Below are 27757 nucleotides of genomic sequence, written 5' to 3'. Positions count from 1 at the left end.
GCGAGGCCCGTGTGGGCAGGGGTGAGGCTCGGAGGGCGGGGCCCTGGGTTTGGGGGTGGCAGGCGGGTCCTGGGACCACCCTAGGGGCAGCCAGACGGTCCTGGGCCAGGAGAAGATGTTCTGGAAGTCCAGTCCCGGCCACTATTCCAGGAGGCTGGTGGGGACCGGAGTGGGGGCCTTCTCCACGGTGGAGTCAGCGGTGGCCGCCACCATGGGGCTGGGCACGTAGTTGAAAGGCGGGACACGGGCGGAGCGGCTGGGGGAGCCGTGCCGGCTGGCGGGGACGAAGGGGGTGGGTGCGGGCGCCTTGGCGGGCGGCCCGTCCACGTCGCTGCCAAGAAGGGAGGTGGGGCCGCCGGCCGTGGCCTGGGGGGGCGCCCTGCTCTCCATGCTCGGGGACGTGCTGGAGTTGGTCTTCGCAGCCGCGAAGTCTTCAGTCTGGACCACGGCGTCGCTGGTCTTGCGCTGTGGTGGGCCGGCTGGGCCGTCCTCCGGCGGGGAGCCCAGCAGCGGCAGGGCGCGGGCGGGCAGCGTGCTCCGCAGGATGTGCGGGACGTCCTCGTCCCGGATGCGGCGCCACGTGGTGCCCGGCGCGGCCACCCTGGGCAGCGGCCCGGCCTCCCCTGCGCTGCTGCGGCGGGTGGCATCCGCCGCAGGTTCGGGGCTGGTAGCATCCGGTCTGCGGGCCACGCTGATGTGAGGCAGGGAGGCGTAGCGCTTGACCGTCTCGGGCCCGGCGGCCGGCGTGCGGACGGGCAGGCGGGACGGGCTCTCGGAGCTGGTGCGCCGAGGTTGCCGCTCGCTGGGGCGGGGCCGGGCCGTGTGGGCCCGCTGGGGGGCCGGGGCCTGCCGGGAGCCTGCCCGCAGCTCATCACAGCGCGAGGAGCAGAGGAAGACAGCGGGTAGTGCTGGCCGGCCGCGGCAGGGTGAGGCAGCCTGGGTGGTCGGGTTGGTGGCTTCGGGTGCGGACATTTCCGAGCGTCGGCGCCGCATCAGGCCCGGCGACTCCTTGATAAAGGTCAGCTGCCGCCGGAAACCCGAGCGGTCGGAGGATTCGCTGCCGCTGGAGCGGGCGGAGGCCATGCGCACCAGGCCCAGGCGGCCCCCTCGGGCTGCAGAGCCGCCTTCTGCGCCCACCCGGCCCCTGGGGCCTGGCTCCGGGGCTGCCCTAGCCAAGGGCGGCGGCCCCCGCCTGGCGGGCCTCTGCATGAAGGGGATCCTCACGGGTGACTTCTGCGTCTTGTGCTGTTTGGCCAGCAGGGCCCTTGCTGGAGTCTTGGGCACTGGGGAGGCCCTGGGGCCGGGCAGGGGCCCTGCAGGCTGGGCAGCAGGGGGTGACCTCCTGGGCAGAGGCTGGGAGGCCGGTGAGGTCTGAGAGGAACTTGATGATGGGGTCTTGGCAAGGCGGGCTGGTGGTGTGGCACTTCTCTGTGGGGGGCTGAGTGTTGCCAGCTCTGAGATCTTGCCAGGCCGGTGCAGGCTCCTAGACCGCTGCTGCCCTGGGTTGGGGGCTTTGGTGGGGGCCGCCGGCTGCACAGGGCTGGGTGCTCCCATCTTTCTTGCCACAATGCGGGAACCAGGGGCACCTCTGGGCTGTGCCCGGGTGGCCGGGGTGGGCATGTAGATCACTGTATGTCCCCGGAGCACCGCCGGCACCCCATTTGGGGCCTTCTGAGTGCCACGTGGCTTCTCCGGCCCGCTGCTGCGCTGGGTGAGGGCCCCTTCTGGTTTCTCTGGCCGCAGGGCACCACCCGGCTGGTGCTCTTCCCTTGGCCGACACCCCTTCCTATGCAGGGTGGGCTGCAGGGTGGAACCCACAGACTGCCCTGTTGCAAAGGACAGAACGGAATCAGACTCTGAGGAGGCCTCACGGGCAGCCGCCGCTGCGGCCTGGTGCAGCCATGTGGCAACAGAGTTGGCACCCTCCTGGATGGCACGCCACTCGATGCTGTCCAGGTCTGAGGCATGGTCTGAGCTGGCCGCCTCCTCACCGCGCTCCTGGGGCCCTTCTGCTGCACGCTCCTTTGGCTGGGCCTCTCGGGGTGGGCGGCGCCTTGGGCCGGGCACCTGGGGCTGACGCCTGGGCAAGGCTGAGCCTATGCAACGCCGGAGCAGCTCCGCCTCGGCCCGCGGGCTGGGGCAGCCATTCTTCCTGCCCCTGGGGACCAGGTCCTTGGTGAGCCCTGGCTTGTGGACCTGGGGCCGACTGGCCATGCACTCGGAGGGCTCAGGTTCGCTGAGGGAGCTGGCGGAGGAGCTCAGGGAGTAGCACGGTGGTGTCTCATCTGCAATGAGGCTGGGCTGGGCCCGGGCAGGCGGTGCCGCCTTGGGTGCAGCCTTGGGCACAGCCTGCACCTCCTTCCTGGCACCAGTCGGGCGCTCCCTCTTGACCGCCCGGGGGATCGCAGATGCCCGCCGTGGGGGTGCTGCTGCCACCGCTGTGGCCGGCTCCTCATCCGAGTCATTGCCATAGAAACAATACACAGCCTCCTCGGTGGGCGTTGTGAGGCACAGAGACTGCAGAGCCCCGTCCCCATGCTCCCGGCCTGGGCGGGAGCTGTCAGTGTCCCTGCAGGTGCTCGGGGGCCGCCGGAGGGGCAGCTCCAGCCCTGCCCTGCCACTGCCAGCCCCCCGGGGCTGCTCTGTGCTCCGGCCCATGCCCCCCACCCTGTGCCGCTGCCCAGCAGACTGCCTAGTGGAGGCAGCACGACCCGCGGGCTTCTTCCCATCCAAATGCCCACCATCCTTGGGGGGTCCCTGCAGGGTCTCGTCGCTGAGGGAAGCGGTGCTGGAGAAGTTGACTGGAGTGCCCTCAGCTGAGTCAGTGCAGGAGTCGTCCTCACGGGCCGGGGCAGGCACCAGCATGTAGACTGGCACGGGCAGCGTGCGGCGGCCAGGCACCAGTGCTGAGGCCACCTTGCGGAGCCGGGCAGGCACGGCCCCACCCAGGCACTCGCGCAGCAGCTCCAGCTCCTGGTCGGTGGACGCCGGCCCTTCCAGACAGCCACTGGCTTCGTCCCGTCGGCGGTGCCCTGGGCCTCCGCCTCCCCCACTGCCGCGCTCTGGGCAGGCAGGGGGCAGCAGCCGCAGCTCCACGTCTTTCTGCACGTAGAGCTCGTGCAGGGCCAGTGCGCTGAGGCTGGAGGCACACGAGAAGTTCTCATCGGGCTTCTCCACAGTGAAACGCACGCTGCCTGCGTCCAGCTCGGAGGGCAGCCGGCAGCGCTCCCGGCAGTCAGCGATGTCCAGGAAGCGCTTCACGTAACTCTCCCACTGCAGGCTGAACTGGGTGGCCTCCCGCTCACCGGGTGGTGCTGGGGCCAGCGGAGGTGTCTTGCTGCGGCTCGGAGGCATGGTTTGCCCGGGGCTATCAGGCAGCTCACTGGGGCTGACTGTGCCGCTGCCCAGCCCGCTGCATGGGTCACTGGGGATGGAGCTGGCAATGGATGGGCTCTCGAAGCTGCCCAGTGAACTGACTGAGCTGCAGCGGCTCAGCACCAGTGGTGTCTCCTGCACGCAGTTCTCAGAGGAGCTGGACGGCGTGGCATCCTCCACCCCCAGGCCCTGACCCCTCTGGGGCGCTGGGATGGCCATGGGCAGGGAGGCGGCCCCCGGGCCCCGCCAGGCCCCATCCAGCTCTGTTTCACCAGGGCCAGACTCCTCCAGCCCCTCCAGGGACGAGTCGCTCTCGTCTAGGTCCCCAGCCTCACTGGGCCCCGGGCGGCCAGCTGAGGACAGTGAGGACAGCGAGCTGCAGCGGGACAGGCAGAGGGGTGCCTTCTCAACCACTAGCTTCTCAGGCACACTGCTCAGGCCTTCTGTGGACAGCCAGGCCTGTTTCCGGGCCCCAGGGGCCAGGGACCCCACACCCGCCCTGGTGGTGCCCTCCAGCAGCGGCACGTGCTGGTAGGTGGGCGACAACTTGATGGTACGCACGTGGGCATCTGTGGCCTTGGCATCCCGGGCCTCAGGCTCAGCCTGGCCGCCAGGCAGGTTGAGGTCAAGCCGGCTGGGCCGCGCCTGACCACGTGGGGGCCCCTCTCGGTGCTCGGCCAGAGCAGCCAGCGAGCAGGGCCGCGAGTGTTCGCGAGGACAGTGCCCATCACTGGTGCTACCGCTGTTGAGACTGTCATTGGAAAGGCTGGCGTGGGCTGCCTTGAGCCGCAGCAGTGGGTGAGCCCGGCTGCTGCCCGCTTCCCGCCGCCCCCCCTCAGGCCCCCTGCAAGGTGAGCAGGATTGGGCACGGCCTTCTCGTGGGGCCTCCTGGCCAGGGTCCCCGGAGCTGAGGCTGAAGCTGTCGTCAGATGAGGTGTGCAAGGCCGAGATGTCCTCTACCAGCCTGTCGATGCGTGCCACCGCTAGCGCCAGCTTGGCCTTGGCCCTAGCTGCCACGGCTGCCTGTCCACCGGCCTCCTTCTCCACCTCCAGGCCTCCTCGGCGGGTGGGCGGGGCTCGGGCCAGCGCCTGGCCTTGCAGGAAGGGGCTGCCCAGGAAGAGGGAGAGCACTGCGGGGCTGGCGGGCTCTGCGGCAGTGGCGGCAGCAGCCAGGGAGGGCGCATCGTCGTCGTCAAAACAGCCCGAGTCAGAGGCGTAGTCCTGGGCAAGGCCGTCCAGGTGGCGCAGAGGCGGGAGGGGCTTCTTGCAGGCGGTCTCGGCCTCCGGCAGGCCCTGCTTCTCCAGGTGATCAAGTGCCTGAGCCAGGTGACGTGTGTCCAGCTCGGCCTCCAGCGCCCGCTGCTTGCGCACGTACAGGCTGGGCGCGCAGGAGCCCGGGGAGACCGCGGTGGCCGCCGGCTGGTACTTGGCAGGCCGGTGAGCCAGCAGGTTGCGCAGCGCGGCGGCGCTGCCCATGGCGATCATTTTGTGCTTGGAGTGCACCAGGTTCCGCAGCATGCCCACGGCGCCCAGGTCCCACAGCAGCTCCTGGTCGCGGGGGCTGCGGGCCGACAGGTTCCAGAGCGTGCCGCATGCGTTGCTCACTATGGTCAGGCTGTGCGACGTCAGGTGCTGCAGCAGCGTCTGCAGGCAATTGTGGTCTCGCAGCACCTGCCTGCGGGAGGCGGGGCGGAGCGCGTCAGGCCCCGCCCAACCTGGACACCGCCCACCACCCTCCGCGGCCTGATGGGGCAAATCCAAACAGAAGATGCCCAGGTAACTTTGAATTTCAAAAACAGGGCTAAATTCGTAGTGTAAGTGTATCCCAAACATTGGATGGGATGTACTTGTGCCAAAGCTTTTATTAGTATCAAACTATTAAACAATACATAGAAAAGAAATGCAAAAAAAGCAAAATGGCTGTCTGGGGAGGCCTTATAAATAGCTGTGAAAAGGAGAAGCGAAAAGCAAAGCAGAAAAGGAAAGATATAAACATCTGAATTCAGAGTTCCAAAGAATAGCAAGAAGAGATAAGAAAGCCTTCTTCAGCGATCAATGCAAAGAAATAGAGGAAAACAACAGAATGGGAAAGACTAGGGATCTCTTCAAGAAAATCAGAGATAACAACGGAACATTTCATGCAAAGATGAGCTCGATACAGGACAGAAATGGTATGGACCTAACAGAAGCAGAAGATATTAAGAAGAGATGGCAAGAATACACAGAAGAACTGTACAAAAAAGATCTTCACGACCCAGATAATCACGATGGTGTGATCACTGACCTAGAGCCAGACATCCTGGAATGTGAAGTCAAGTGGGCCTTAGAAAGCATCACTACGAACAAAGCTAGTGGAGGTGATGGAATTCCAGTGGAGCTATTCCAAATCCTGAAAGATGATGCTGTGAAAGTGCTGCACTCAATATGCCAGCAAATTTGGAAAACTCAGCAGTGGCCACAGGACTGGAAAAGGTCAGTTTTCATTCCAATCCCAAAGAAAGGCAATGCCAAAGAATGCTCAAACGACCGCACAGTTGCACTTACCTCACACGCTAGTAAAGTAATGCTCAAAATTCTCCAAGCCAGGCTTCAGCAATATGTGAACCCTGAACTTCCTGATGTTCAAGCTGGTTTTAGAAAAGGCAGAGGAACCAGAGATCAAATTGCCAACATCTGCTGGATCATGGAAAAAGCAAGAGAGTTCCAGAAAAACATCTATTTCTGCTTTATTGACTATGCCAAAGCCTTTGACTGTGTGGATCACAATAAACTGTGGAAAATTCTGAAAGAGATGGGAATACCAGACCACCTATCTGCCTCTTGAGAAATTTGTATGCATGTCAAGAAGCAACAGTTAGAACTGGACATGGAACAACAGACTGGTTCCAAATAGGAAAAGGAGCACATCAAGGCTGTATATTGTCACCCTGTTTATTTAACTTCTATGCAGAGTACATCATGAGAAATGCTGGACTGGAAGAAACACAAGCTGGAATCAAGATTGCCAGGAGAAATATCAATAACCTCAGATATTCAGATGACACCACCCTTGTGGCAGAAAGTGAAGAGGAACTAAAAAGCCTCTTGATGAAAGTGAAAGAGGAGAGTGACAAAGTTGGCTTAAAGCTCAACATTCAGAAAACGAAGATCATGGCATCCGGTCCCACCACTTCATGGGAAATAGATGGGGAAACAGTGTCAGACTTCATTTTGGGGGGCTCCAAAATCACTGCAGATGGTGACTGCAGCCATGAAATTAAAAGACGCTTACTCCTTGGAAGAAAAGTTATGACCAACCTTGACAGCATATTCAAAAGCAGAGACATTACTTTGCCAACAAAGGTCCGTCTAGTCAAGGCTATGGTTTTTCCTGTGGTCATGTATGGATGTGAGAGTTGGACTGTGAAGAAGGCTGAGCGCCGAAGAATTGATGCTTTTGAACTGTGGTGTTGGAGAAGACTCTTGAGAGTCCCTTGGCCTGCAAGGAGATCCAACCAGTCCATTCTGAAGATCAGCCCTGGGATTTCTTTGGAAGGAATGATGCTAAAGCTGAAACTCCAGTACTTTGGCCACCTCATGCGAAGAGTTGACTTATTGGAAAAGACTCTGATGCTGGGAGGGATTGGGGGCAGGAGGAGAAGGGGACGACAGAGGATGAGATGGCTGGATGGCATCACTGACTCGATGGACGTGAGTCTGAGTGAACTCCGGGAGTTGGTGATGGACAGGGAGGCCTGGCGTGCTGCGATTCATGGGGTCGCAAAGAGTCGGACACGAGTGAGTGACTGATCTGATCAAACAGTACTATTAATTCATTAATAATACTCATTTAAAATGAAATTTAGTTAACTCATTTTATTAAAATTTTTATTCTATAATGGAGTATAGTTGACTTACAATGTTGTTAGTTTTAGACGTACAGCAAAGTGGTTCTGTTAGACCTTTGTACATTCTTTCTTGGATTGTTTTCGCATCTACTAGATTGAGTAGAATTCACTGTGCTATACAGTAGGTCCTTGTTATTTTACATATAGTAGTGTGTAGTATATCTCATTATATACCTATACTAGAGCCTTTGTTTCTATTTATTATAGCATTAGTAGTAGATAAAATGTTTTATTTTGCTTGATAAGACTTTTTTTTTTCTGTGTACTCCATGACTTGTAAGATCTTATTTCCCCCACCAGGGATGACTGAACCCGGGCCCTTGGTAATGAAAGCACCAAGTCCTAACCACTGCACGCCAGGGAATTGTCTACTGGGGTAAGATCGTTAGTACAAGTATATCCCATGTAATTGGAGACGTGAATGGCAACCCACTCCAGTATTCTTGCCTGGAAAACTCCATGGACAGAGGAGCCTGGAGGTCTATACTCCATGGGGTTGCAAAGAGTCAGACACAGCTGAGCGACTAACACACTTACTTATCCCATGTAATATTTGGGATATACTGAAAATAGTATTGGGGGCTTCCCAGGTGGCGCTAGTGGTAAGGAATCCACCTGCCAATATGGGAGAGGTGGATTCAACCTCTGGATTGGGACCCTGGACAAAGAAATGGCAATGCACTCCAGTATTCTTGCCTGGGAAATCCCACGGACTGTAGCCCACCAGGCTCCTCTGTCCATGGGGTCCTAGAGGGTGAGACACAACTAAGTGACTAAGCACACACACACACACATAGTATTAAAAGGAAACAGAAATCTAAGTGTTGTTTCTTAATGTTTTAACTAATAAAATCTTCAGCACAGGTATATCCCATGCAATATTTGGGATATACTGAGACATATACTTTTTAAAAGTTATGTACTTTCATACATCAGAAGCATTACTTATTAGTAATATTAATAAGTGATATTAATAAATAAGTTTTTATTACTGTTTAGAAAATGATGCATTTTTATTTTAATAAATTCATTTAAAATTCAGTATAAGTATCCAATATGTTACATAGTAGGAAATAAATATGTTAATGAAGAATAGGTATTGTTTTACTTAATATTAATAAATATTTTAATAAAGAGCAAGTATTATTGTTATTTAGAAAATTATGTATATTTTTACTGAGTTAATTTAAAATTTAGTACAAGTATATCACATGCAGAGTTTGGGATATACTTTTAAAAGTTATGTCTGTTCACATATTGAAGTATTGCTTATTGTTAATGTTACCTAGTAAGTTACTTATTACATAGTGAATAACATTTTAATAAATAACAAGTATTATTATTATTACTTGAATATTATGTTTATTTCTACAAAACTAGTTTAAAATGTAGTACAAGTATATCCCATGCAGTATTGGGGATGTATTTATACTAAAAATAGCACCTAGGGGGTCATCTGGATGACTCATTGGCAGGAGAAGGCAAGGCTCCCTCAGGAGTTTACTGCAGAGGGGGAGCTGCCAGCCCCACCCCAGTACCCCCACTCCTTCCCCCACCTCTTTACCTCCAGCCCTGCTCCAGTGCCCCTTACACCTCCTTCCTCCACCCCGCAGCACCCCCTCTCCTTCCCCCGGCCACTTCTTTCCCCAAGCCCCGCCCCAGTGCCCCCCACATCTCCTTCCTCTGACCCCAGCATTCCCTACTCCCTTCCCCGCCATCCCCTTCCCCTGTCCCCAGCTGACCTGTAGTCCTCGCGGGTGGCGATGAGGCTGGACACGTTGCGCAGGATGCCACCACCACTCTCAATGATGGCTAGCGAGTTGCTCTGGCACTTGTAAGTCAGTGTGCTCACCAGGAAGCCCAGGGCACCATCCACCTGGCAGATGGCCGCCTTGTTCTCTGTGCTGTGCGCCGAGAGGTTCCACAGGGCGCTAAGCACGCTCTTCAGGGTGGACTCCTGGGTGCGGTGCAGGAGTGGCAGGGGGTCAACAATGTGGGGGGGATGACACATCCCACTCACCAGGCCCTCTCCCCGGAGGCACCCACATAAGGTACCCAGATGCATTTTCAAATTTATCTAACAAGTAATGGAATCAGCCATGACAGGTTCTCTGAGTGGCAATGTTGGAAGCCCCAGGTGTGGGCCCATTACCATGCAGTGGGTTGTTTGACTTGGTTTCCCCCTAGGTGGAGAACTCATCACCTGCAGCCAGGGCCTCCTGACTGCCCTGGCTGCCCTGCCCCTCAGCCACCCACCCGATGCCCACCTTGGTGGCTCGCAGGACGCACTGCATCAGGGCAGTCATGCTGCCCACCTCCCTCAGCACCTTCTTGCTGTTGATGTCAGCCCTCCAGGACAGGTTGCGCAGGATGCTAGACACGACCTGGGGGTGGGGCAGGGCAGGCAGGGTGGGCCTGGGCCAGGCTCCCACCCTTAAGGCCTGCAGCAGCTGGCACATGGCAAAGCCCAGGGGATGCCCTCCACCTCCTCCTGCCCCACAGTGTTCCCACAGCCTCCTGATACCTGGTGCAGCTCCTCACTCTCAGATGCCAGCTGGGCCACAATGGCCTCCATGCAGCCCCGGCGGGCGCACAGTGCAGCCTGTGGGGGGCACAGGGAAGTCATGCCATATAGGGGGGACAGGTGGGGCGAGTGTTAAGCAAGCACTTGCAATGTGATGGAGCTTGAACCCTACCCCCATCTTCACCACCATGGAGGGAGGGGAGCAGTCACTTCATTGCTCAGGTGAGCCTGAGGCTCAGGCAGATGCAAACACTGGCCTCCCCCCAGCCGTCCATCCACAGCCCAGAGGCCCCCGAGCCCACAGGGCAGAGTGGTCAAGAGGACGCTGGTTGAGGGAGAAGCTGGGCCACAGTCTCCCCGCCTGTCCCACAGCTCAGCGCTGCTCCGGGCCGGGTGAGGCCGACCCGCCCACCCAGGCACCTTGTTGGCGACGTCCCCGAAGGTGAGGTTGGTGAGGGTCATGCCAGCGTATCGGCGCAGGGCCAGGTTGAGAGGGTCCCGGGTCATCTTGTGCATCTCATGGTCAACCTGCAGTAACTCCGCCACTGCCTGCAGCCCACCTGTAGGGGGACCCGGGAGCGCAAGGGTGGTCGGGTGCCCCCAGCCATCCCGCCTCACAGGTTATTCGACTATACGCCCTCCCTTCTGTCTCACCCCCAATCTGCTCTCCTTAAACCTACTTTTGAAGCACGCCTCTGAGGACACCTCCTCCAGATAGCTGGCTGGCAGGCTGGGCCTTCCCCCAGTGCCCTGTGCCTCCACACCTGCCTCCTTTCCACCCTCAGTTTCCAGTCACACTTGGTCCAACTGCAGAGCCTTTGCATGCACTATTCCCTCTGCCCAGGTGCTCTTCCCCACAGTCCACCCAGTTCCCTGGGTCCCCTTCTGTTCAAGAGTCACTTCCTCAGGGAAGGCCCCCAAATTCCCAAACAAGAAGCCTCAAAACCATTAGACGGAGAACCACTGAGGGCAGAGCGGAAGGCTGTGCCCCGCCACGTCCCCAGGACGGACCAGATGGCATATGTTCAGGAGCCATTGCTGATGGCCCACACACACGATCTTCTGTTCACTAGGACACAGGGTTCTCATGAATGTGGAGGGTGATGGTCAAAAGGTGCAGGAACCCAGACACACATGGCCCTTCCCCTCGCTCAGCAACGGGATCCTTCTCAGGGCTGTGAAGCGCTTTTGCTCATGAGCACACCAGTGGGGGCTACCCTGGGGAGGGGCTTGGCAACACAAACCCACAAGCTTCCAAAGTGACCCTTTGTATGTGTGTACACAGCAGAATGAGTCACGATACCCAGAAGATGGACAAAACCCAAGTGCCCATCACCAGATGATGGATAAACACAATATGGTCCCTCCACACCCGGGAGCATCACTCAGCCCTGAAAAGGAGAGAAGCCCTGACACTCACTACCACGTGGATGGACCCTGAGAACATGATGCTGAGTGAGAGAAGCGGACACAGGACACACAGGATGTGATTCCACTTATGGGAAACATCTAGAACAGGCCAATCCACACACACACAGGGTGGGCTCTTGGTTGCCAGGGGCTAGCGCTGGGGGAGAGGGAGTGAGTGGTTAATGGGGACAGAGTTTCAGTTTGAAAAAATATGATTTAAAATGGTTAGAATGGTGGGAGGTGGGAGGGAGGTTCAAGAGGGAGGGGACATACATATATATATATACACACACACCCATGACTGATTCATACATGGCAGTATTTGGCAGAAACCAACAATATTGTAAAACAATTATCCTTCAATAAAAATAATTTTTTAAAAAATGGTTAAAACAGTAAATTTTATGTTATATATAATTTACTACAATTTGAAAAAAATGTTGAGATACATAATTCAAAGTTAAGGAGGGTATCCAAAGCCTTTTTGCTTCTTAATCTTAAAAATCCACTCCCAGGAACTCATATATACATATAGTGGAATATTACTCAGCCACAAAAAAGAACAAAATATTGCCATTTGCAGCAACATGGATGCAACTAGAGATTTTCTGTGAAAGACAACAACAAAAGCCATATAATGTTACTTAATGTGGAATCTAAAATATGACACAAATAAACCTATCTACCAAACAGACTCACAGACACAGAGAACAGACTTGTGGTTGCTGACGGGGAAGGACAGAGTGGGAGGCTGGGGTTAGCAGATGTACGCTATTATGTGCAGGATGGATGCACAACAAGGTCCTACTCTATGGCACAGAGAACTATATTCAATATCCTGTGATAAGCCATAATGGAAAAGAATAAAAATATATATATATAACTGAATCAATTTACACCTGAAACCAACACATTATAAATCAACTATACTCCTATAACAAATATTTACCATGCTATAAATTAAAATGGAGAAATCTTATAACCCCAGAACACACAGCCCAGGGGTCCTCAGAGTTGTTACGTGCCTGTTAAATTGCACTGAACACGCCATGCCCACGAGAGGGGAAAAGGCAAATCGTATCTTAACTTCATCAACACAGGTGACCTTTCAGGCCTCCTGGAGGGCCTCCACAGACCCCCTCCCCCAGGGGTCTGTGGAACAGCCAAGAGAGGAAAGCCTCAAGAGCTGTGCGCTCTTGTAAAGTGGCCACTGCTCCAGATGCCCCCCACCCTGCCCTAGAAAGGCTGCGCCCAGCTGCTCCCCCGCCCCTCACCCGCGATGTCGGACCATGTGAGACCTTAGGGAACTTCTGAGTGCTCCAACCACCTGCCAGGTGAGAAGTATGTGCCTTATTTTGTATTAATTAGAGTAAAACAGAGCAGATGAATGTCATTTGCACCCTTGGTATTTCTGTTTCCAACATTTCAAATGACCTTCGTTAGGAAAAAGATGTAATATTCCCAAACCTAAAATTTCACAGGGTCGCCCTGCCCTGACTACTGGTAGGTTCAATCCACCTCAGCTCCTGACTTTCCCTGCCCTGCCCCCGTTGTCTGAGTCCCAGAACCACTAGGGCCCAGAGCCTGCCCTGCACTGGAGGAGGCCTGGAGACCTTGGACCAGATCAGAGGTGGAGGTTGATGAGGGACACTCACCCAGCTCATTCATAGCGCGGCGGTATTCCTCGTCGAAGGACAGCTTCATCACGGCACAGGTGGCCTGACAGATCTGTGGCTCGATGGGCACTGGCGCTGTGGGCACGAAGACCATGGTCAGAGCCCTCCCACTCCCGGAGATGTGACCTGGTGGGTCCCCGCCCCTCCCTGTGGTCTGCACTCTGCAGGCCTGCCAAAACCACAGAGGTTTTGAAAGTGCTGTGCGCTGGGCTTGTGGGAGTCACTCCTGGAGCAGAGGGGCCTCCTTTACAGAACCTCTAAAGTGAACAAGGAGCGACCTGCCTCACTCAGCCTGGTGCTCAGCATTGGATATTAACTTTGCAATCAGCCACAAAAGCTGCTGCTGCTGCTGCTGCTAAGTTGCTTCAGTCGTGTCCAACTCTATGCGACCCCATAGACAGTAGCCCACCAGGCTCCCCTGTCCCTGGGATTCTCCAGGCAAGAACACTGGAGTGGATTGCCATTTCCTTCTCCAATGAATTAAAGTGAAAAGTGAAAGTGAAGTCGCTCAGTCGTGTCCGACTCTTAGCACTGACCCCATGGACAGCAGCCCACCAGGCTCCTCCATCCATGGGATTTTCCAGGCAAGAGTACTGGAGTGGGGTGCCATTGCCTTCTCCGCCACCAAAGCTAGGAATCTCAAACTCCGCACTCACGTTTGGAGGGTTGCCTACAATCCATGGTTTCTTGAATATCTACCCCGCGGCCTGGGTTGTTCCTGGTTGTCCCTTCACCAGTCTATCTTCACAGGTTCCCATGAGACCTCAGCCAGCACCAGGCACAAAGCAGGTGCCCAGGAGAAGCCAGAGGCCCCTGACACCACAGGGTGCTGCCCTGCCCCTCGGGGAGCCCAGGATGCACACTCACCAGCACCAGTGCCACCGCCCTCAGGCCCGCCATCCCGGGCCTGCAGCCAGTCCCAGCAGGTCTCGCAGTAGGCGCGGATCTGCTCCAGCACATGTAACACGCGCATCTCCTTGCGTGCCAGCCCCTGGTCGGGCTGAGAGAAGACAATATTGTGCAGCGCTGCGTTGGCACGCATGCGCGCGTCCTTGGCTCCCGGAGCCCCGGGGGTCCCATTGCGACCCCCAGCCCCGGCCTCGGTGCCGTGCAGGATCTGCAGCAGCAGCGGCAGACAGCCTGAGCGGCGCATGGCCACGCAGCTTTCGGGTGAGCTGGACATGGCGAGCAGCGTCCGCGCCGTGTCCTCCTGGTCCCGCGTTGCCAGCATGGACAGGAGCCAGAAGACCACCTCCACCTGTGAGAGGCAGGAGATGTCAGGGTGGGGAGCCTGCACTCCCCAGCCAGGGACAGTCCCCCAGCTTCTGGGGACTCCCCTTAAACAAGGGAGTCCCATCATGTTAGCCCTCGCTCACCCTAAGACCCTCACCCTGCATCCTCCCAGAGAACAGCACACATACATGCTACTGCAGAGACGCCCCCAGTCCGTGAGGGCCAAAGGCCCACCCCACAGGTATCACGGGTACTCTTAAGTCTAGCATGCCCTCCAAATTTACAGGACAGGTAGCTACACCCACGCCAGGCTCCAGACTACAACCCAGCCTCACCAAGCACTCCAACTCAGGGCGACCCTCCCACACCTGGATAAGCTTTATAGCCGCCTGGAGAGGAAGGGCCTTCAAATGCAGTAGGGGTGCAGGCCCCACTTCATTATGTATCCCAACCAAGCCGCCGCCATCCCTCCACCCCGCCTGTGAGCATCCCCCGACTTGGACTCCCCTCACCTTACTGTTGCCTGGCTGAGGGGCACCATCCTCAGGGTGCGTGGGGACCTCATTCTCAGCGTCCTCGTCCATGGGCATCGACTTCACTGCCAGCAAGGCCTGTGGGAGAGCGCCAGGCCTGCAGTTTCCGCCCAGGGGCACCATACAAAGCTCTCAGGCTGCCATGACAACGTAGTGGGGGCAGGGCCATGGGGGTCCCCTTAATGCCTTGGCTGTCATCATCCACTAGGGCCCTAGCTCTGCCCCCCTGGTACCTGGGGCTCGGTCTGCTGCACTCGGTCCTGCGCGGACAGCAGTTCCTTGTCGATCTGCTCCAGGCGGGAAGCACGGATCTGAGTGGGAGAAAATGCACGCTGTGCAAATCCTGACCCGTCCCGACTCCGCCCACGTCCCAATATGGCCCCACCCTCAGCTCAAATCGGTCCCACCCACTGTCAAAGCCCCACCCTGGGCTCTGACCCTGGGCTTCTTCTTAATGTGGCTCTCCCACTCTAAACCCCACCCAGTTACTTGACTCCACTCACTTCCTGGCCCCACCCAAGGTCCAACCCTTAACCCCGGACTCTGGACCCGCTCAAAACTTAGACCCCTAGCTGCCCACCAGACACACTCAACTTTCTGACTTGGTCCCGCCATTTGACTGGCAACGCCCAAGTCTTGTTCAGACTCAGTTCCTCGCACTGTCGGCCCCGTCCCCATCGGCCGGGGACTCTGCCCTCTGTGCTGGGTCCGGCCTAAGCCCCCTCTGGCTCTGTTCACAACCCGCTCTAGCTGTGGCTCGGCCACCTGCGACAGGCCCCACCCACAGGAGCCTCTGCTCTCTGATTCGCCCGCAGGTATATAACCCCGCCCACTAGCCCAGACTCCTCCCACAAGATCTGCGCTCTGATTCGCCCACTGCCCCGCCCGCGTCGTACCTGCGCCCGCTGCACCATCTCGTCCGAGGTGCCGAAGCGCTCCTCCATCAGCGAGCGGATGTGTTGGGCCTCGAATTCCAGCTGCTGCCGGATCAGATCCATCTGCATTGAGAACTGCTGGGAGGAGCGGACGAGCCCCGGTGAGGGGGCTCCCGGGGGAGGGAGAGGCCTCCACCTCCGCTCTATGCCTCCCGCCATAGGCGGGGCCCTGTCGACCCCGGGGCAACCCAGGGAGCTCACCGTCTCCACGTGCGGGAGTTCATCCAAGCGCTTAGATAGCCCCTGCAACTGCGAGTAATACCAGAGCTTCTCCTTTTCCTCCTTCTCAATCTCATTCAACAGGAAACACCTGGGGAAGGGCAGGTCGGTGGGCGCAGGCTCTCAGGGCGGGAGCCGAGGCTTATGTGCTGTCTACCCTGATATTAATGATTACTTCTTGGGTGTCATGTTAAAAAAGTCAGTGTGGCAAAATCTCAGTGCCCATAGCACTCCCGGGACTGGGATGGGGATGGGGTGCAGAAATTAATTGAAAGTTAAAAAGGCAACTCATTTGTAGACTGTGATCCTCGGAGAAAGGCTCTGAGGAGGTTAACACCTCTCCAATACTGGATAATCGCCTTCTAGCCTACACAGGGTAAACTTGAGGCTCTGACTTCTTCATGACTTGTGCAGAGACACTGTTATTCCCATTCTACAGGGCAGAAGTCTGAGGCTAGCAGGGGCTAGGGTTCCTGCTTGAGGTCAGACAGCAAAGCATAGAGTTAACTCCAGCCTGCTCCAGAGCTGTTCTACCTGACCCTACATGACCCAGCTGAGCTAGGCACCCAGACCCTGCCTCCTCCTGGCCTCAGGCCCAGGTTTCTTGGGCAGCAGCCCTTTCTCCATAAAGATTGCCTTGAGTCCCCCTGGCTCCAGGCCTGACTCTGAACCCTGGCACCGGACACAGCCCTGTCCCTGGCAATGCCTGTGTGTCCGGGACCCCTGGGGACGTCTCCCAGGAGTCTTCCCCTCAGCAGGAACACCCCCCTCCTCTTTGTCCTCCGGTTGAGGTCAGTTGGGCCAGGGAAGGGGGCTGAGGTACCAGCCCCCTGGGGACAGTGGGTGGGGTGGGGTGGGGGCAGGAGGGCTCACAAGGTGGGTGGAGATCCCCCCCATCTCACCGTTCCCGGTCCAGTTCCTCTAGGAGCCGAATGGTGGCCCGGCTCAGCTCCCCAAAGTTCTCCTTGGAGGGCCCAGAGCTGTGCACCGGGCTTCCCTCAGGGGTCCGGGTAGTGGGTTCAGGGGCCAGAGCTGGGGGCTGGAACTTGAGGTTATACAGGCTGGTGATGTCCATCTGCAGGGCTGGGTGGGCATGGAGAGAGGTGAAGATAAGCACCTCTCCCTTCCTCCCCTCCCTGCAGTATTCAGAGGAAGTCCCAGGTCAGTGCCTCACCTTTCAGCTGTTCCAGCACCTCAGTCTGCCCGGAGGACACCAACACACGGGCCTCCTGCTCCAGCTTGCCCTGTAAGTGCTGCAGGACCACCTGAAAATGGAGGCAGGAAAGACAGCGGTCGGTGAGGCCTGGGAGCTCCGGGTCTGGCCATCTGTTAGATGCCCTTGTCCTGCCCACCCATGCCTTGTTTGTCCCTGCGCCGCAGGCTGAGGCCTCGTCTTGCCTCGCCTCGCCTCACACCTTCATTCCCGACGTCTCTGTCTCCAGCTTGGACAGGTGGCTTGAATTATCCCGAAGCTCCTGCCGCAGGTGACTGTTCTCGGCCTTCAAGGCCTCCACCTGCCGCACCAGCTGCTCATAGGCTGCCACTGAGCTCGTCATCTTCAGCGCCTGCAGTGCCTGGGGCCACGGGAGAGAGGGATCATCCAAGGGTCTGGGGAGGGTGCAGCCTCTGACCTAGGTTCTGGCCCTCCCACCCAGCCCTGGGTGGGTCTCAGGCAGGGTAGCTGAATGTTGCAGGCAGGATGGTGCTGGCCCAGGGAGTCTGGGGGACAGACCACCTGGCAGATGGAGTGACAGACACAAGCAGGCAGGGACAACAGGAGACAGAAGGACAGAGCCATTGGACAGGTTTTCAGACAGACAAAGTGACCAATAGACAAGACACACAGACAGATGCTGGCCCTCACTGTGGGGGCTTCTGGACACACAAACGGACAGCCAACTAGACAGACAGATGGCCTGACAATTTAATTTTATTATTATTATTAATTTTTGGCCACATCCATGACACGTGGGACCTTAGTTTCTCAACTGGGGATTGAACCCACACCCCCTGCATTCAAGGCCATATGTCTCAACCCCTGGACCACTGAGGTAGTCCCCAATCTGACAATTTAAACTTGCAGGTGGGCTTTCCAGCCCAGTGCCACCAGGCTCACAGACACACAGCCAGAGACAGACAGACAGACAGATGATAAACCAAGACCCTCTCCTGAATGAGCACAACTGCCCAGAGGCTGGGTGGACAGACTGCCGGCTGGTCCAGATGATGGACAATAAGAATGCCATGAAGGTTCTAAGAAAGTGGTGGACAAGCTGATGGTGGAACCCTGGCAACTGTACAGTTAGAGAGACCCAGAACCACGGGGGTCACCTAGGGGTCTGGAACTTGGACACCTGCAGCCCCCACACCCATTCAAGCAGCGGTTGGATCCAGAGTACCTCCCTGCTGGGCCCGGTGCCCCTCCGGTCAGCCCACTGCTAGCCCCTCTGGCCCCAGGGGCCTCCTGCCCCATCCCCAGCACATGGCCACCGGTGCTTGCTTCTTTGTGTGTCTGGCTGTCCTTCCTCACTCGGCCCAACCTCCTCCGTCTGTCCAGCTGGCCAGTGCCTCCTCCCTCAGCTTGGCCCTCCTGACGGTGCAATCCCACCACCAGCCCCCCTTCCCTCTTTGTTCCCTTCCCATCAGCCCATGCCCCCTCCCTCCGCCTTTGTCTGAGGCACACCAATGGCAGCCCATCTCCTCTGCCACCTCCTCCCTAGGAGCCCCTCCCCAAGTCAATCAGTCAGCCACCCCTGCCCACGGCAGGGGGGGCGGCGCACCTGCCCCCTCCCCTCCCCCTCCCCCACCTGGCCGCACCCATTCATTCGCTTTTTCACTCATTCTCCTCTCTCTCCCTCACCAAGGAGACCCCCTCACCCTAGGGATCCCAAGGGCACAGCTGAGTCTGGAGTAGCGGTGCAGGGGCTTGGCCCCAGGCATGACATGGAGTCAGTCCTTTCTAATCACTCAGAGGATCTACTGCATGCCTGGCTCTGCCATCTGACACCTTGTCACAGTCCTGAGCCTAGAGTCTCAGTGACCACCCTTAGACTGTTCCCAGAGAGAGAAGCTGAGCCAAGGGGGATGCACCAGGCATGCATGGAACTCAGACACTGCCCTGCAAGTGCTCACAAGTCCAGGCAGTGCTGGAGGTATACCAGCCCCGCCCTCTCTGCAGGCCTCAGTTTGCACATCTGACAAATGGAGAGAACTCGATCTGCCAGGCCTGTCTTGTGGGATACTAGAGGGCCAGGTGGGATGGCTGTCATGGAGCAAACCACAAGTGACAGGCAGACAGGACAGTCCTACAGGAGACAGCATGCCAGGTGGGGGAGACTGGTGCCCGAAGACCACAGCCTCCCCTTCCATCGAAGTACTGATTCCTGCCTATGACTCAGCCAGGGGCCCCAGCTGGGCATCAGGATGGACTGGAGTTGCAGTGAGACCCCTGGGGTCCAGCGGGGGCCCTGTGTCCTGGCAGAGGCCACCACACGTGCCCACCCAGGGGGGAGCAGTAGTCCCAGGCATAATCCTCCCATTCCTCAAACCCAGGCCCTGCTTGCAGCCCCCTCCCCAGGCTGCCCTCATGAGCTCTTCTGGAATGGCCCAGTGGAACTTCAGACCTTTCACCCCCCTCACACCCAGTAGTTAATGCTGTGTCCCCATCAGACTGAACTTGGCAGCTGGGCCACCCCCCGGGCTCCCCCCTCTCATTCCAACCTGGGTCTCTAACCCCACACTCCCATCACCCACCTCAAGCTCTGCCCTGGAGGGACCCTCTCAGGGCAGCCTCACCAGCCCCTCCTGGCCTCCCACGATCCACTTTTCACAGTCAGAGGGAACTTGGAAAATCACAGGCTGGACTCCATTTCTCCCCTGCGCCAATGCCTCCAGGGCTCCCTGGGGCCTTCAGCATACGCTATGACTCCTTTATAGAGGCCCCACGTCACTGCCACTGGCAGCTCTTTCTCCCCCCACCCCAGGCCTTGACACATGCAGTTCTCCTGCCCAGAACACCTCTCCTGACTCCTGCCATCCCTCACAGTGCAGCCTCCTCCTGGAAGCCCTCCTGCCTGCCCTTCATCCCAGGCTGCCTCGCGGAACTGCATCAGACATCTCCATCACCAATAAGAAAGGACCTACAGCTGGGGGGGGGGGGGAGTTGTCTGAATGAGCAGCAAGGGGCCGCATTTCCTCTGATTCAGCTGACACCCAGAGGGACGCAGCAGCATCCCCCTAGGCACACTGGCCAGCCCGCAGGCTCTGGGAGGCCTGGGTGTTGAAACCTGTGAGTGGGTGTTTGCATGGGACCAGCTGCAGCGACGCAGACGTCCAGCTCCCTGGGACACAGTTTCTCCTCTGGCTCCACCCTGAAGAAATGGAGTCTCCACATTGTGTATTTACAAGCAAGGCAGAGAGAAAAGGATGGAGACTCCTGGCGAGGCGAAGGCTGCCCTCCCTGCCCTCCACCCAAGGAAGGCGTCCGCTTACTCTATTTCATTGGGGTTGGGCTGGCTGCGGTGCGGTGCTGTGAGCTTGGGTCTTCCTCCCTCCGCGCAGCTACGCCAGCCCCTCTCAAGCTCCCAGTCTTCCAGGGCTGGGGCGGCCGCGGGGCCCAGGCTCCAGGGCTCCGGGATTTCGGCGGGTCTGGCAGGGGGCTCCAGGGCGGACAAAGCCCGGTCTGGGCCTCGCCAGGCTGCGCCGCCGCTCAGGGCTATGGGCGAGACCACCGCGAGCGGGGGAGGATGCGGGATGGATGCAGGCGCGGCGGCCAATGACGGCTCGGGAAGATGGCTGGTGCCATGGCAACAGCCAATGGCGGCCCGGGGCGGGGACCGCCTCTGGCAGCGGGGTGTCGGGCCTTCGCTAGGGTTCAGGGGGTGTGTGTATGTGTGTGGGTGAACCCCTCTAAGGAAAGGGAACGCCCCAATGACCATGACCTCTTGTCCTCCACTCCATTTCGGGGTGAAATGGCCTCTTAGAACCTGCTCTTAGAAGTGGCTGAATCTGAAGAATCTGAGAGTAAAGCATCCAGTCCTGGGTGTTACATCAGAATCTCAGGGTGGAGGGAGGGCAGCCCAGGGACGGTGGGGCAGGAAGCCCTTCCCCACGGATCCAGCCTGGCCTTGTTCCGATGGGTCAGGGCAGGCCAGGGCTGGGGACACAGCTGGAGGATCTCCAGGGTGCTGACTAGCATAGGGAGGTGAGCTGGGGGATGGGCAGGCATGCACCTGGGACCCTGCATTTCTCCCCGCTTCCTTGCCAGAGTGTGTCAGCGCCTCCGTGACTCCATGTCCCTCCCCACATTCCTCTATCCCTGGCTTTCTCTGAATCTCTCTGACTCTGTCCCAGGTGGAATCCACAATTCAGCCTTGCATAAGGGAAGCCAGAGGAGGGGTAGGTCTGGGGTCCCCAAAGTACCCATCCCCAGCTGTATCAGATCCTCAATGAGTCCCTGGGGGCCACTTGAGGGTTTGATACCCAGAAGCCGAATCTGTAGCTGCGGCTCAGGCTGCCTGGTGCCCAAAGCTATGAAGGAAGCACTAGGGCCACAAGACACAGCTTTAGGACCTGCCTACGTCTTCTCCTGGCTGGGGGACCAGAGCAAACCATCATTCACCTGGAGACCCTCCCATTTCTCTCTGTAAAATGGGAAGGTGGCTGCAGCCCTTGCAAGGGCTGGTGCGAGGAAGGCCGGGACAGGAGGGGCAGCCAAGGACACAAGGACCACGTTGTTTCCTGTTGGGTGAGTTGCAGGAGGCCCCGTGTGCCCCATCCTGGGACGACAATGCTGAGGGCCCTGAGAGGACACAGACCTTGACTGTCCCAGAGGCTCTAGAGCTGAACATTGCTGTCCCCAGCCTACAGGGCTCAAAGGGGGGTGCAGCGGGCAGAAGAAGTCCTTCCAGAGGCTGGGAAGGCTGCACTGAGAAGAGGACATGGGTGCTGGGCCCCTTCAGAATGAATCAGAATTGGGCATGGGATCAAGGAAGGGAAAAGTCTTCCAGGCTGAGGAAACAGCAGGTCCGATGCCTGGAACCAGAGAAGATCAAAGCCCACTCGAGGCATACAGGCTTCTGGTGGGGCCACAGAGGACAGAGGGTGGTGGGGCTGGACCAGGAAAATGATGAGGCCTTTAGAGCAAGGGCAGTCCCCATAGAGGAGTCCTGGGGCTGAGTTAGGGTGGGGAGAGAACAGAGCCCAGGGCCTCGGCTTCAGCTCCACCTTGACTCCCCTGTACAACCTTGGGCACGTCTCTCTCTGGCCTCAGTTTCTCACTTTGTTCACTGGGAGGTGGGTTGGAGAATCACTGCCCCCACCCCCATGGGATGAAGTCTTAGCTCCCCCACCCAGTTTCAGATAGCACTGTCCTCAGCCAGAACATTAGAGCTGGCAGGGACTTGGAGGGTCCAGTGACTAGTCCTATCTTCATACACGGGGCAAACTGAGGCTCAGGGCAGGGAGCAGGTTGCCTAAATTCATGCAGGAGTCCCAGTAGATCCTCCCTGGGCATTTCTCACCACTCTGGGTGTGTCTTTGACCTGGAAGGCTAGAGCACATGAGGGCTAGATTGTTGTTCAGTTACTAAGTCATGTCTGCCTCTTTGCGACCCCATGGACTGCAGCACGCCAGACTTCCCTGTCCTTCCCTGTCTCCTGGAGTTTGTTCAAACTTATGTCCATTGACTCAGTGATGCCCTCCAGCCATCTCATCCTCTGCCTCCCCCTTTTCATTTTGCCGTCAAACTTCCAAAGCATCAGGGTCTTTGCCAGTGAGTCAGCTCTCTGCATCAGGTGGCCGAAGTATTGAGGGCTGAGACCCCAAGGCAAAATGCCCTTGTCCCCAAGCCTCTGGAACATCATGTCCCTGACATCGCCCAAGACTTGACCCTGTAAATCTCTGAGGCACAGCCAGAATGTGGCATCACTGGAAATTCTATAACCACAGGAGCCTTCGTAACCCTCAGAGGCTCCCAGAACCCCAGGCTCAGTCTTGGGAGGTGCTGAGAAGCAGTGCCCAGGTCTGTGGGGGGTCCCCTCCCAGTCTCCATCCCTGCTATCATCTGCACCTCCTAGTGCACAGGGCTGTCTTCTCCCCACCCCCACCCCAGCACTTGGTCCATTCACTCTTGGGCCTTCTGAGCCTGACCTCGAGCATCTCTGCCCCCTTGATTCTCTGCCCTCCCCTACTGAGCCTCAGCTGTGTCAGGGGCTGGAGACGGAACCAGAAGCGGCCCCCGACTAGGAGCTGGATCATGGGGGCATGGGAACAGGAAGACACCAGATGGTCATGAGACCACAGAGATGGGCTCAGGCTGGGTGACTGAACAGGGCCCTGACAAGTGAGGAGAAAATGCCACTGGAGGTGGGAGAGGGGTGGAGCCGGCCGGGCCAGGCCGCGTCCCCGAATCCCGGTCACCTGACCGCGGTTCTGGGCCTCAGTTTCCCGGGAGTGGAGGGGCCGGGCGCGCGGCCCGTCAGCACCATGGATAGCTCCCGCCGGCCTCCTGGCTGTGTCACATGCGGGCGTATCCGCTCCGGGCTCAGGCTCCACCCCAGCTCTAGGCATGACCTTGCGGGCTCCCCGCTGCATCCCCCAGCCTCAGTTTCCTCCTAAGGAGGGGATGATGGCTCCAGGATTCGGATGTCAGAGGTAGCAAAGCGCTCGGGCCCGGTGGGATGGACATTAGTATTAACATCAGCGTGGGTGATGTTAGTTAGTCATACGCTCGGCGTCCAGAGGGGGAAACTGAGGCCTGGAAAGGCACGGGGCGTGGCATGTCCCTCTACCCGCCTGTGCTAGACGAGCTTCGGCACAGCTCGCCCCCGCCGCAGCCTCCCTCTCCCTCCAGTCTCCTGATCCGTTCGATGAGGAGGGGTCTGGAGGGAGTCTTTCTTAGAGGCTTTAGGCTGGGCACGAGTGACCGCGCTTGCGCAAACCCGGGAGTGGGGGGAGGTTGACTGCGGCGCGGGGGAGGGGCTCCTAGCCCTGCGAACGACCTGAGGCGGTTTCCCTGGCAACGGTCTCCACAGCGATCGCGCAAGACCCCAGACCCGCGAAGATTCACTGCGCGTGCCCCGGCGCCTCCTGATGCCACGACCACAGTCCTCACGGTCCTCACTGCATTCCCGGCTGCGGCTCTACGCGCCCCAGCCGCGCCCACGGCCAGACCCCACCCATTAGACCTGGACCCCCGCGGCCTACCTGGTCCCCAAAGAAGGCCGAGTGCAGCAGGCTCAGCAGCCCCAGGAGCCCCATGGAGCTGTGGCCACCTCCACCAGCCCGCGCCCCGCCCCTCGACCGCTGGGGGTGGGGTGGGAGGAGCGGACCAGGGCGTCTGCGCCTGCGCGGAGCAAGGGGCGGAGCGGGGTCACACATCCAGGCAGGAGGGGGTGTCTAAAGCCGAGGGAGCTAAAGAGGGGAGGCCTGGAGGACTCGCGCGGGCTGCGGGGGTCTCGAGGGCTGAGGACTTGGGAGGGGTGGTGTGAGATCCGGAGGGAGGGAGGTGGGGGCGGGGACCAGCGTGAGCGGAGGAGGGGGGAGGGGCGGGGGTCTGACGGGGTTGGGGAACCCTAGAGGTCGGGAGGGGCTCCGGGGGGGCGAGTTGGGGGAGGAGCTCTCGCGGAAGCTGCGGAGGAAGTCCGGCGTTGGGAAGTGGGCCGGGGGTAGGAGTGGTCTCACGGATGGAGATCTCGTACGCACGGGGTTGGTGCCTCCCTTCGCTTGGAAGGTGTCCCCGCAGAGGCCGGGCCGCGCGTTCCGTTCATTAGTCATTCAGCAAACATTGGCTGCGAGGTCTGAGTTGGACGCTGGGCAAGGGCCGGGGCGGGGTGGGGAACTGGTGTGACGACACCACAAGTAAACAAGGTTTCAGTAATTCACCAAATACTTATTAAGCACCTACTGTGTGCTAGGCCCTGTGCATGAAACAAAGCAGTGAAAACCCGTCTGTGGGAAGCTGACACTGGGTGGAGAGGGGCCGACAGTCAACAAGAGAACATGCTGGTAGAGGAGGGTGCCAAGGAGGAAACAGCCCGGGAGCTGAGGGGCTGCTAGAAAGTGCACTTGAGTGGAGACCCAAAGGGTAAGCATCCGGGCAGGTGGAACAACCAAAACAAAGAGAGGGAGCTGGAGCTGAGGGGGATGAGGGGGAGGGGCGGGTGAGGCCGCGCAAGCCCCCAGGGCAGTGGTCAGAGCAGGAACGCGCCCCTGCCCGCGGCTCATAGGCGCCCTCTGGTGTCTTCAGGTAAAACGGCCATGAGTGGCGCTGGGAGACGGAGGACTGCGGGGGTACCAGATAAGGGGAAGTTGGGGAAGGATGGTGGAGAAGGGAGAATGGTGAGGGTGGTGGAGGGGACGTTATCGCGAGCTCTGTTAAGTTTTGGCAAGTAGAGAACAATCGGTCCTAGTGTACTCCTGGAAGTAGAGTAAGGGGCGCTGCTGTGGCCAGGATGCTGAGGGCTGGCCTCATTAAGCAGGTGCTGGGAATCTGCAGGAAGGGCGTCGGGCGGAGAGCGGAGCCCGCGGGAAGGCTGGGAGAGGGGAGCTAGTCAGGAGAGGATGAGGAGCAGCGGGGAAGAGGGACTTCATGGACCACGGAGGACCCTAGGCATTCTTCTGGAACCTGGGGAGGTTCCAGGAGGATGATACGCATTTAGGTTGACGGCCAGGGTAGTAGCAGTGGGGCGCTGGGGAAGCAGTTCTGAAGGCAGCTAACTCTGACCGACAGGGAGCCGAGGGTCGAGCGACGGAACCGCCTTTGAGATGGTGCAGATGGCCCGCAGGGTTGGGGTACGGAACCAATAGGATATGTTCAGGAGACGGGACAAACCACGAGCGTGGCGTGGCCTGAGCCAGCGGACCGGAGAGAGGCCATCCGAGTCTACAAGGACTCCTGCCCCGCCCCCTGGACCTCCAGAAGTTCTCCCGGAGTGGGGCGCCACCTGGCTGCTGCTGCGCGCACCACTAGCCGCGTAGGAAAAGGTGTTCCCCTTGCGGTACTAATCTGCATTGTCCCCTATCACACGTGTAGTTGTTATTTACAAAGCCAGATGGCAATGCTTGCCCACCCCGACACCACACCCATCACCACTTCTACCAGGGCCTCTTCACCCAGCAGGGTGGAGGGGCTCACAGTCTTGGTACCCGCATTTTGCACCTGCAGGGGCCTGGAGGCTCCAAAACTGTACTTGTACAAGTTCAGGGTCAAAAAACTCCTCTCCAAAAAGGGGCAAATTTGCTCTAAGGTACCCCTCTATATGGGGCTTCCCTTGTAGCTCAGTCGGTAAAAAATCTGCCTGTAGTGCAGGAGACCCAGGTTCCATCCCAGGGTTGGGAGGAGCCCCTGGAGAAGGAAATGGCAATCCACTCTAGTATCCTTGCCTGGAAAATCTGATGGACAGAGGAGCCGGAAGTGAACTTGGCCCGTATAGCCCATAAGTAGACAGTTAACAATCTCACCTGACACCCAAGCCTCACATGATGGGCACAAGTTTCTAGTTGGTCCCTTTGAAGCCTGACTGGGTGCAGGGGGCCATCCAGAGTGTTCTACCCCATGAACTAGTGGGCAGCCTCACTGCTCCTCACTACCACCACCCAGGTGTCCGTTCCCCTCACCCTTCCCTCCAGCCAAGTTTAGGTCAGGCCCGCTGGTCCCCACTCAGCCAGCAGGAGCTTGGGTGGGATGGGGGCATGGACTGGAGGTCCAGCAGCATTTTGACATTGCTTACTTCTATCAGCCTTGTTCCTTCCAGGTTGCCCCTTTCCCTAGCGGGTTATAGGAGCACCCTGTGAATCAGGGACACTACTAGACAAACTGCAGACAGCCTAGTCTCAGTGCCGTCACACTGTCTCCGGCCTTCTCTGTGATAGGTTATAAACAGTGACCCGTGCTTTCTGTTCAACTAAACTCCAGATCAAGGTATCAACAGTATGGGGACTTCCGTGGCAGTCATGTGGTTCAGTCCACATTCCCACTGCAGGGAGAGCAGGTTAGATCCCTGGTTGGGGAACTAGGCTCGCACAATGCTGTGCCAACCCCACCCCCAGACGTTAATGGTAAGAACAAATTGTGTTAAAACAGAGATCAATGAGCTCAGAGCAGCGGCCACTGTGGGGAGAGGGAGGCACCTGTGTGCTCTATCTCCACACCCAGACTCCGGCCATCGCTCACATACCAAACCCAAGCACACCTGGATGTCTCAAGGCCACCTCAGTATCTGCAAGACACACCCCTGTGTTCACCTTCCACCAGCTCTGGCTCCAACCTGGGAATCCTGTCCACGTTCTCCCCCATCCTGCCAGTTACAGACCCCTTAGGGCCTTACTGCTCCCTGGACAGTTACCCACACTGTCTATTCACCGATGCACCTGCCATCTTTGCCATCGTGAGGGAAGTAACACCTGACAGGAACACTTTAGGGAACATGGTAGATGGGGGTGATCCCACCCACACAACACCCCAGGAAGCTCAATGCAAGGGTTGGGCCCTGGAGTTACTTTGGAAGATCTTTAGAAGCTGATCAGGAGCACAAGGGAATCCAAGAAGAGGGACAGACATGGGCAGCATGGTTGACTACCCAGGGCACTGAGGAACCGTGGGCAAGGTGTGAGAAGCTGGAGCAGGGGGGAGGGAGGGTCACTGTCTGCAGGTGGGCCCACTGGGGCAACTCAGGCAGAAGGGGAAATGCTGCTTTCAGTCCAGGAGTGGCTGAGGCATAGGGAAGGCAGAACAGGTCCCTGGACATCCCAGGACTTGTCACAGAACCCAGTATGCCTGATCTCTAGCCTCAACCTACCTGAGACCAGATGTGTCTACAGTAGGAAAGCCCAGGTCGCATGCTGCCTGGCTCTTGCCCGTTTTTCACCTTAGCCTCCAGATTTTATGATCATGCCCAGCCCCATTCCTGGGAGCCTTGATGGGTCACAGCACCCACGGGAAGTAAAAACAGGTCGCACGCAGGAC

The 27757-nt window shown here is 58.2% G+C and overlaps 1 protein-coding gene and 2 long non-coding RNA genes across 5 annotated transcripts; 2 read left to right on the top strand and 1 right to left on the bottom strand.

The window, feature by feature from the left end:
* Nucleotides 1-134: 134 nt before the first annotated feature.
* Nucleotides 135-17866, bottom strand: APC2 (APC regulator of WNT signaling pathway 2). Of its 2 annotated transcripts, none has more exons than XM_055553345.1 (14): nucleotides 17208-17866; nucleotides 16967-17057; nucleotides 16695-16875; nucleotides 15775-15883; nucleotides 15535-15651; nucleotides 14872-14949; nucleotides 14618-14716; nucleotides 13740-14130; nucleotides 12852-12947; nucleotides 10207-10346; nucleotides 9787-9864; nucleotides 9530-9646; nucleotides 9005-9219; nucleotides 135-5050 (listed from the first exon to the last, which is right to left on the bottom strand). In XM_055553345.1, the coding sequence occupies exons 1-14, from the start codon at nucleotides 17346-17348 to the stop codon at nucleotides 142-144; spliced, it is 6762 nt and encodes a 2253-aa protein (XP_055409320.1). In that variant the 5' UTR covers nucleotides 17349-17866; the 3' UTR covers nucleotides 135-141. The 2 variants fall into 2 exon arrangements, with proteins under 2 accessions (XP_055409320.1, XP_055409330.1); XM_055553355.1 differs by having other exon boundaries at nucleotides 15535-15648.
* LOC129631971 (uncharacterized) lies at nucleotides 4782-18590 on the top strand. The gene is made up of 5 exons (XR_008704246.1): nucleotides 4782-5151; nucleotides 12297-12530; nucleotides 15454-15674; nucleotides 16935-17038; nucleotides 17876-18590. It is a non-coding gene; the product is annotated as an uncharacterized LOC129631971 (long non-coding RNA).
* A 5906-nt stretch (nucleotides 18591-24496) lies between these two features.
* LOC129631955 (uncharacterized) lies at nucleotides 24497-25878 on the top strand. Of its 2 annotated transcripts, XR_008704244.1 has the most exons (3): nucleotides 24497-24588; nucleotides 24708-24877; nucleotides 25523-25878. It is a non-coding gene; the product is annotated as an uncharacterized LOC129631955 (long non-coding RNA). The 2 variants fall into 2 exon arrangements; XR_008704243.1 differs by lacking the exon at nucleotides 24497-24588 and having other exon boundaries at nucleotides 24640-24877.
* The last annotated feature ends 1879 nt before the right edge of the window (nucleotides 25879-27757 follow it).

The sequence above is a fragment of the Bubalus kerabau genome, chromosome 1 (assembly GCF_029407905.1).
Source record: "Bubalus kerabau isolate K-KA32 ecotype Philippines breed swamp buffalo chromosome 1, PCC_UOA_SB_1v2, whole genome shotgun sequence".
NCBI lineage: Eukaryota > Metazoa > Chordata > Mammalia > Artiodactyla > Bovidae > Bubalus > Bubalus kerabau.
This window is presented reverse-complemented; position numbering and strand designations above follow the sequence as displayed.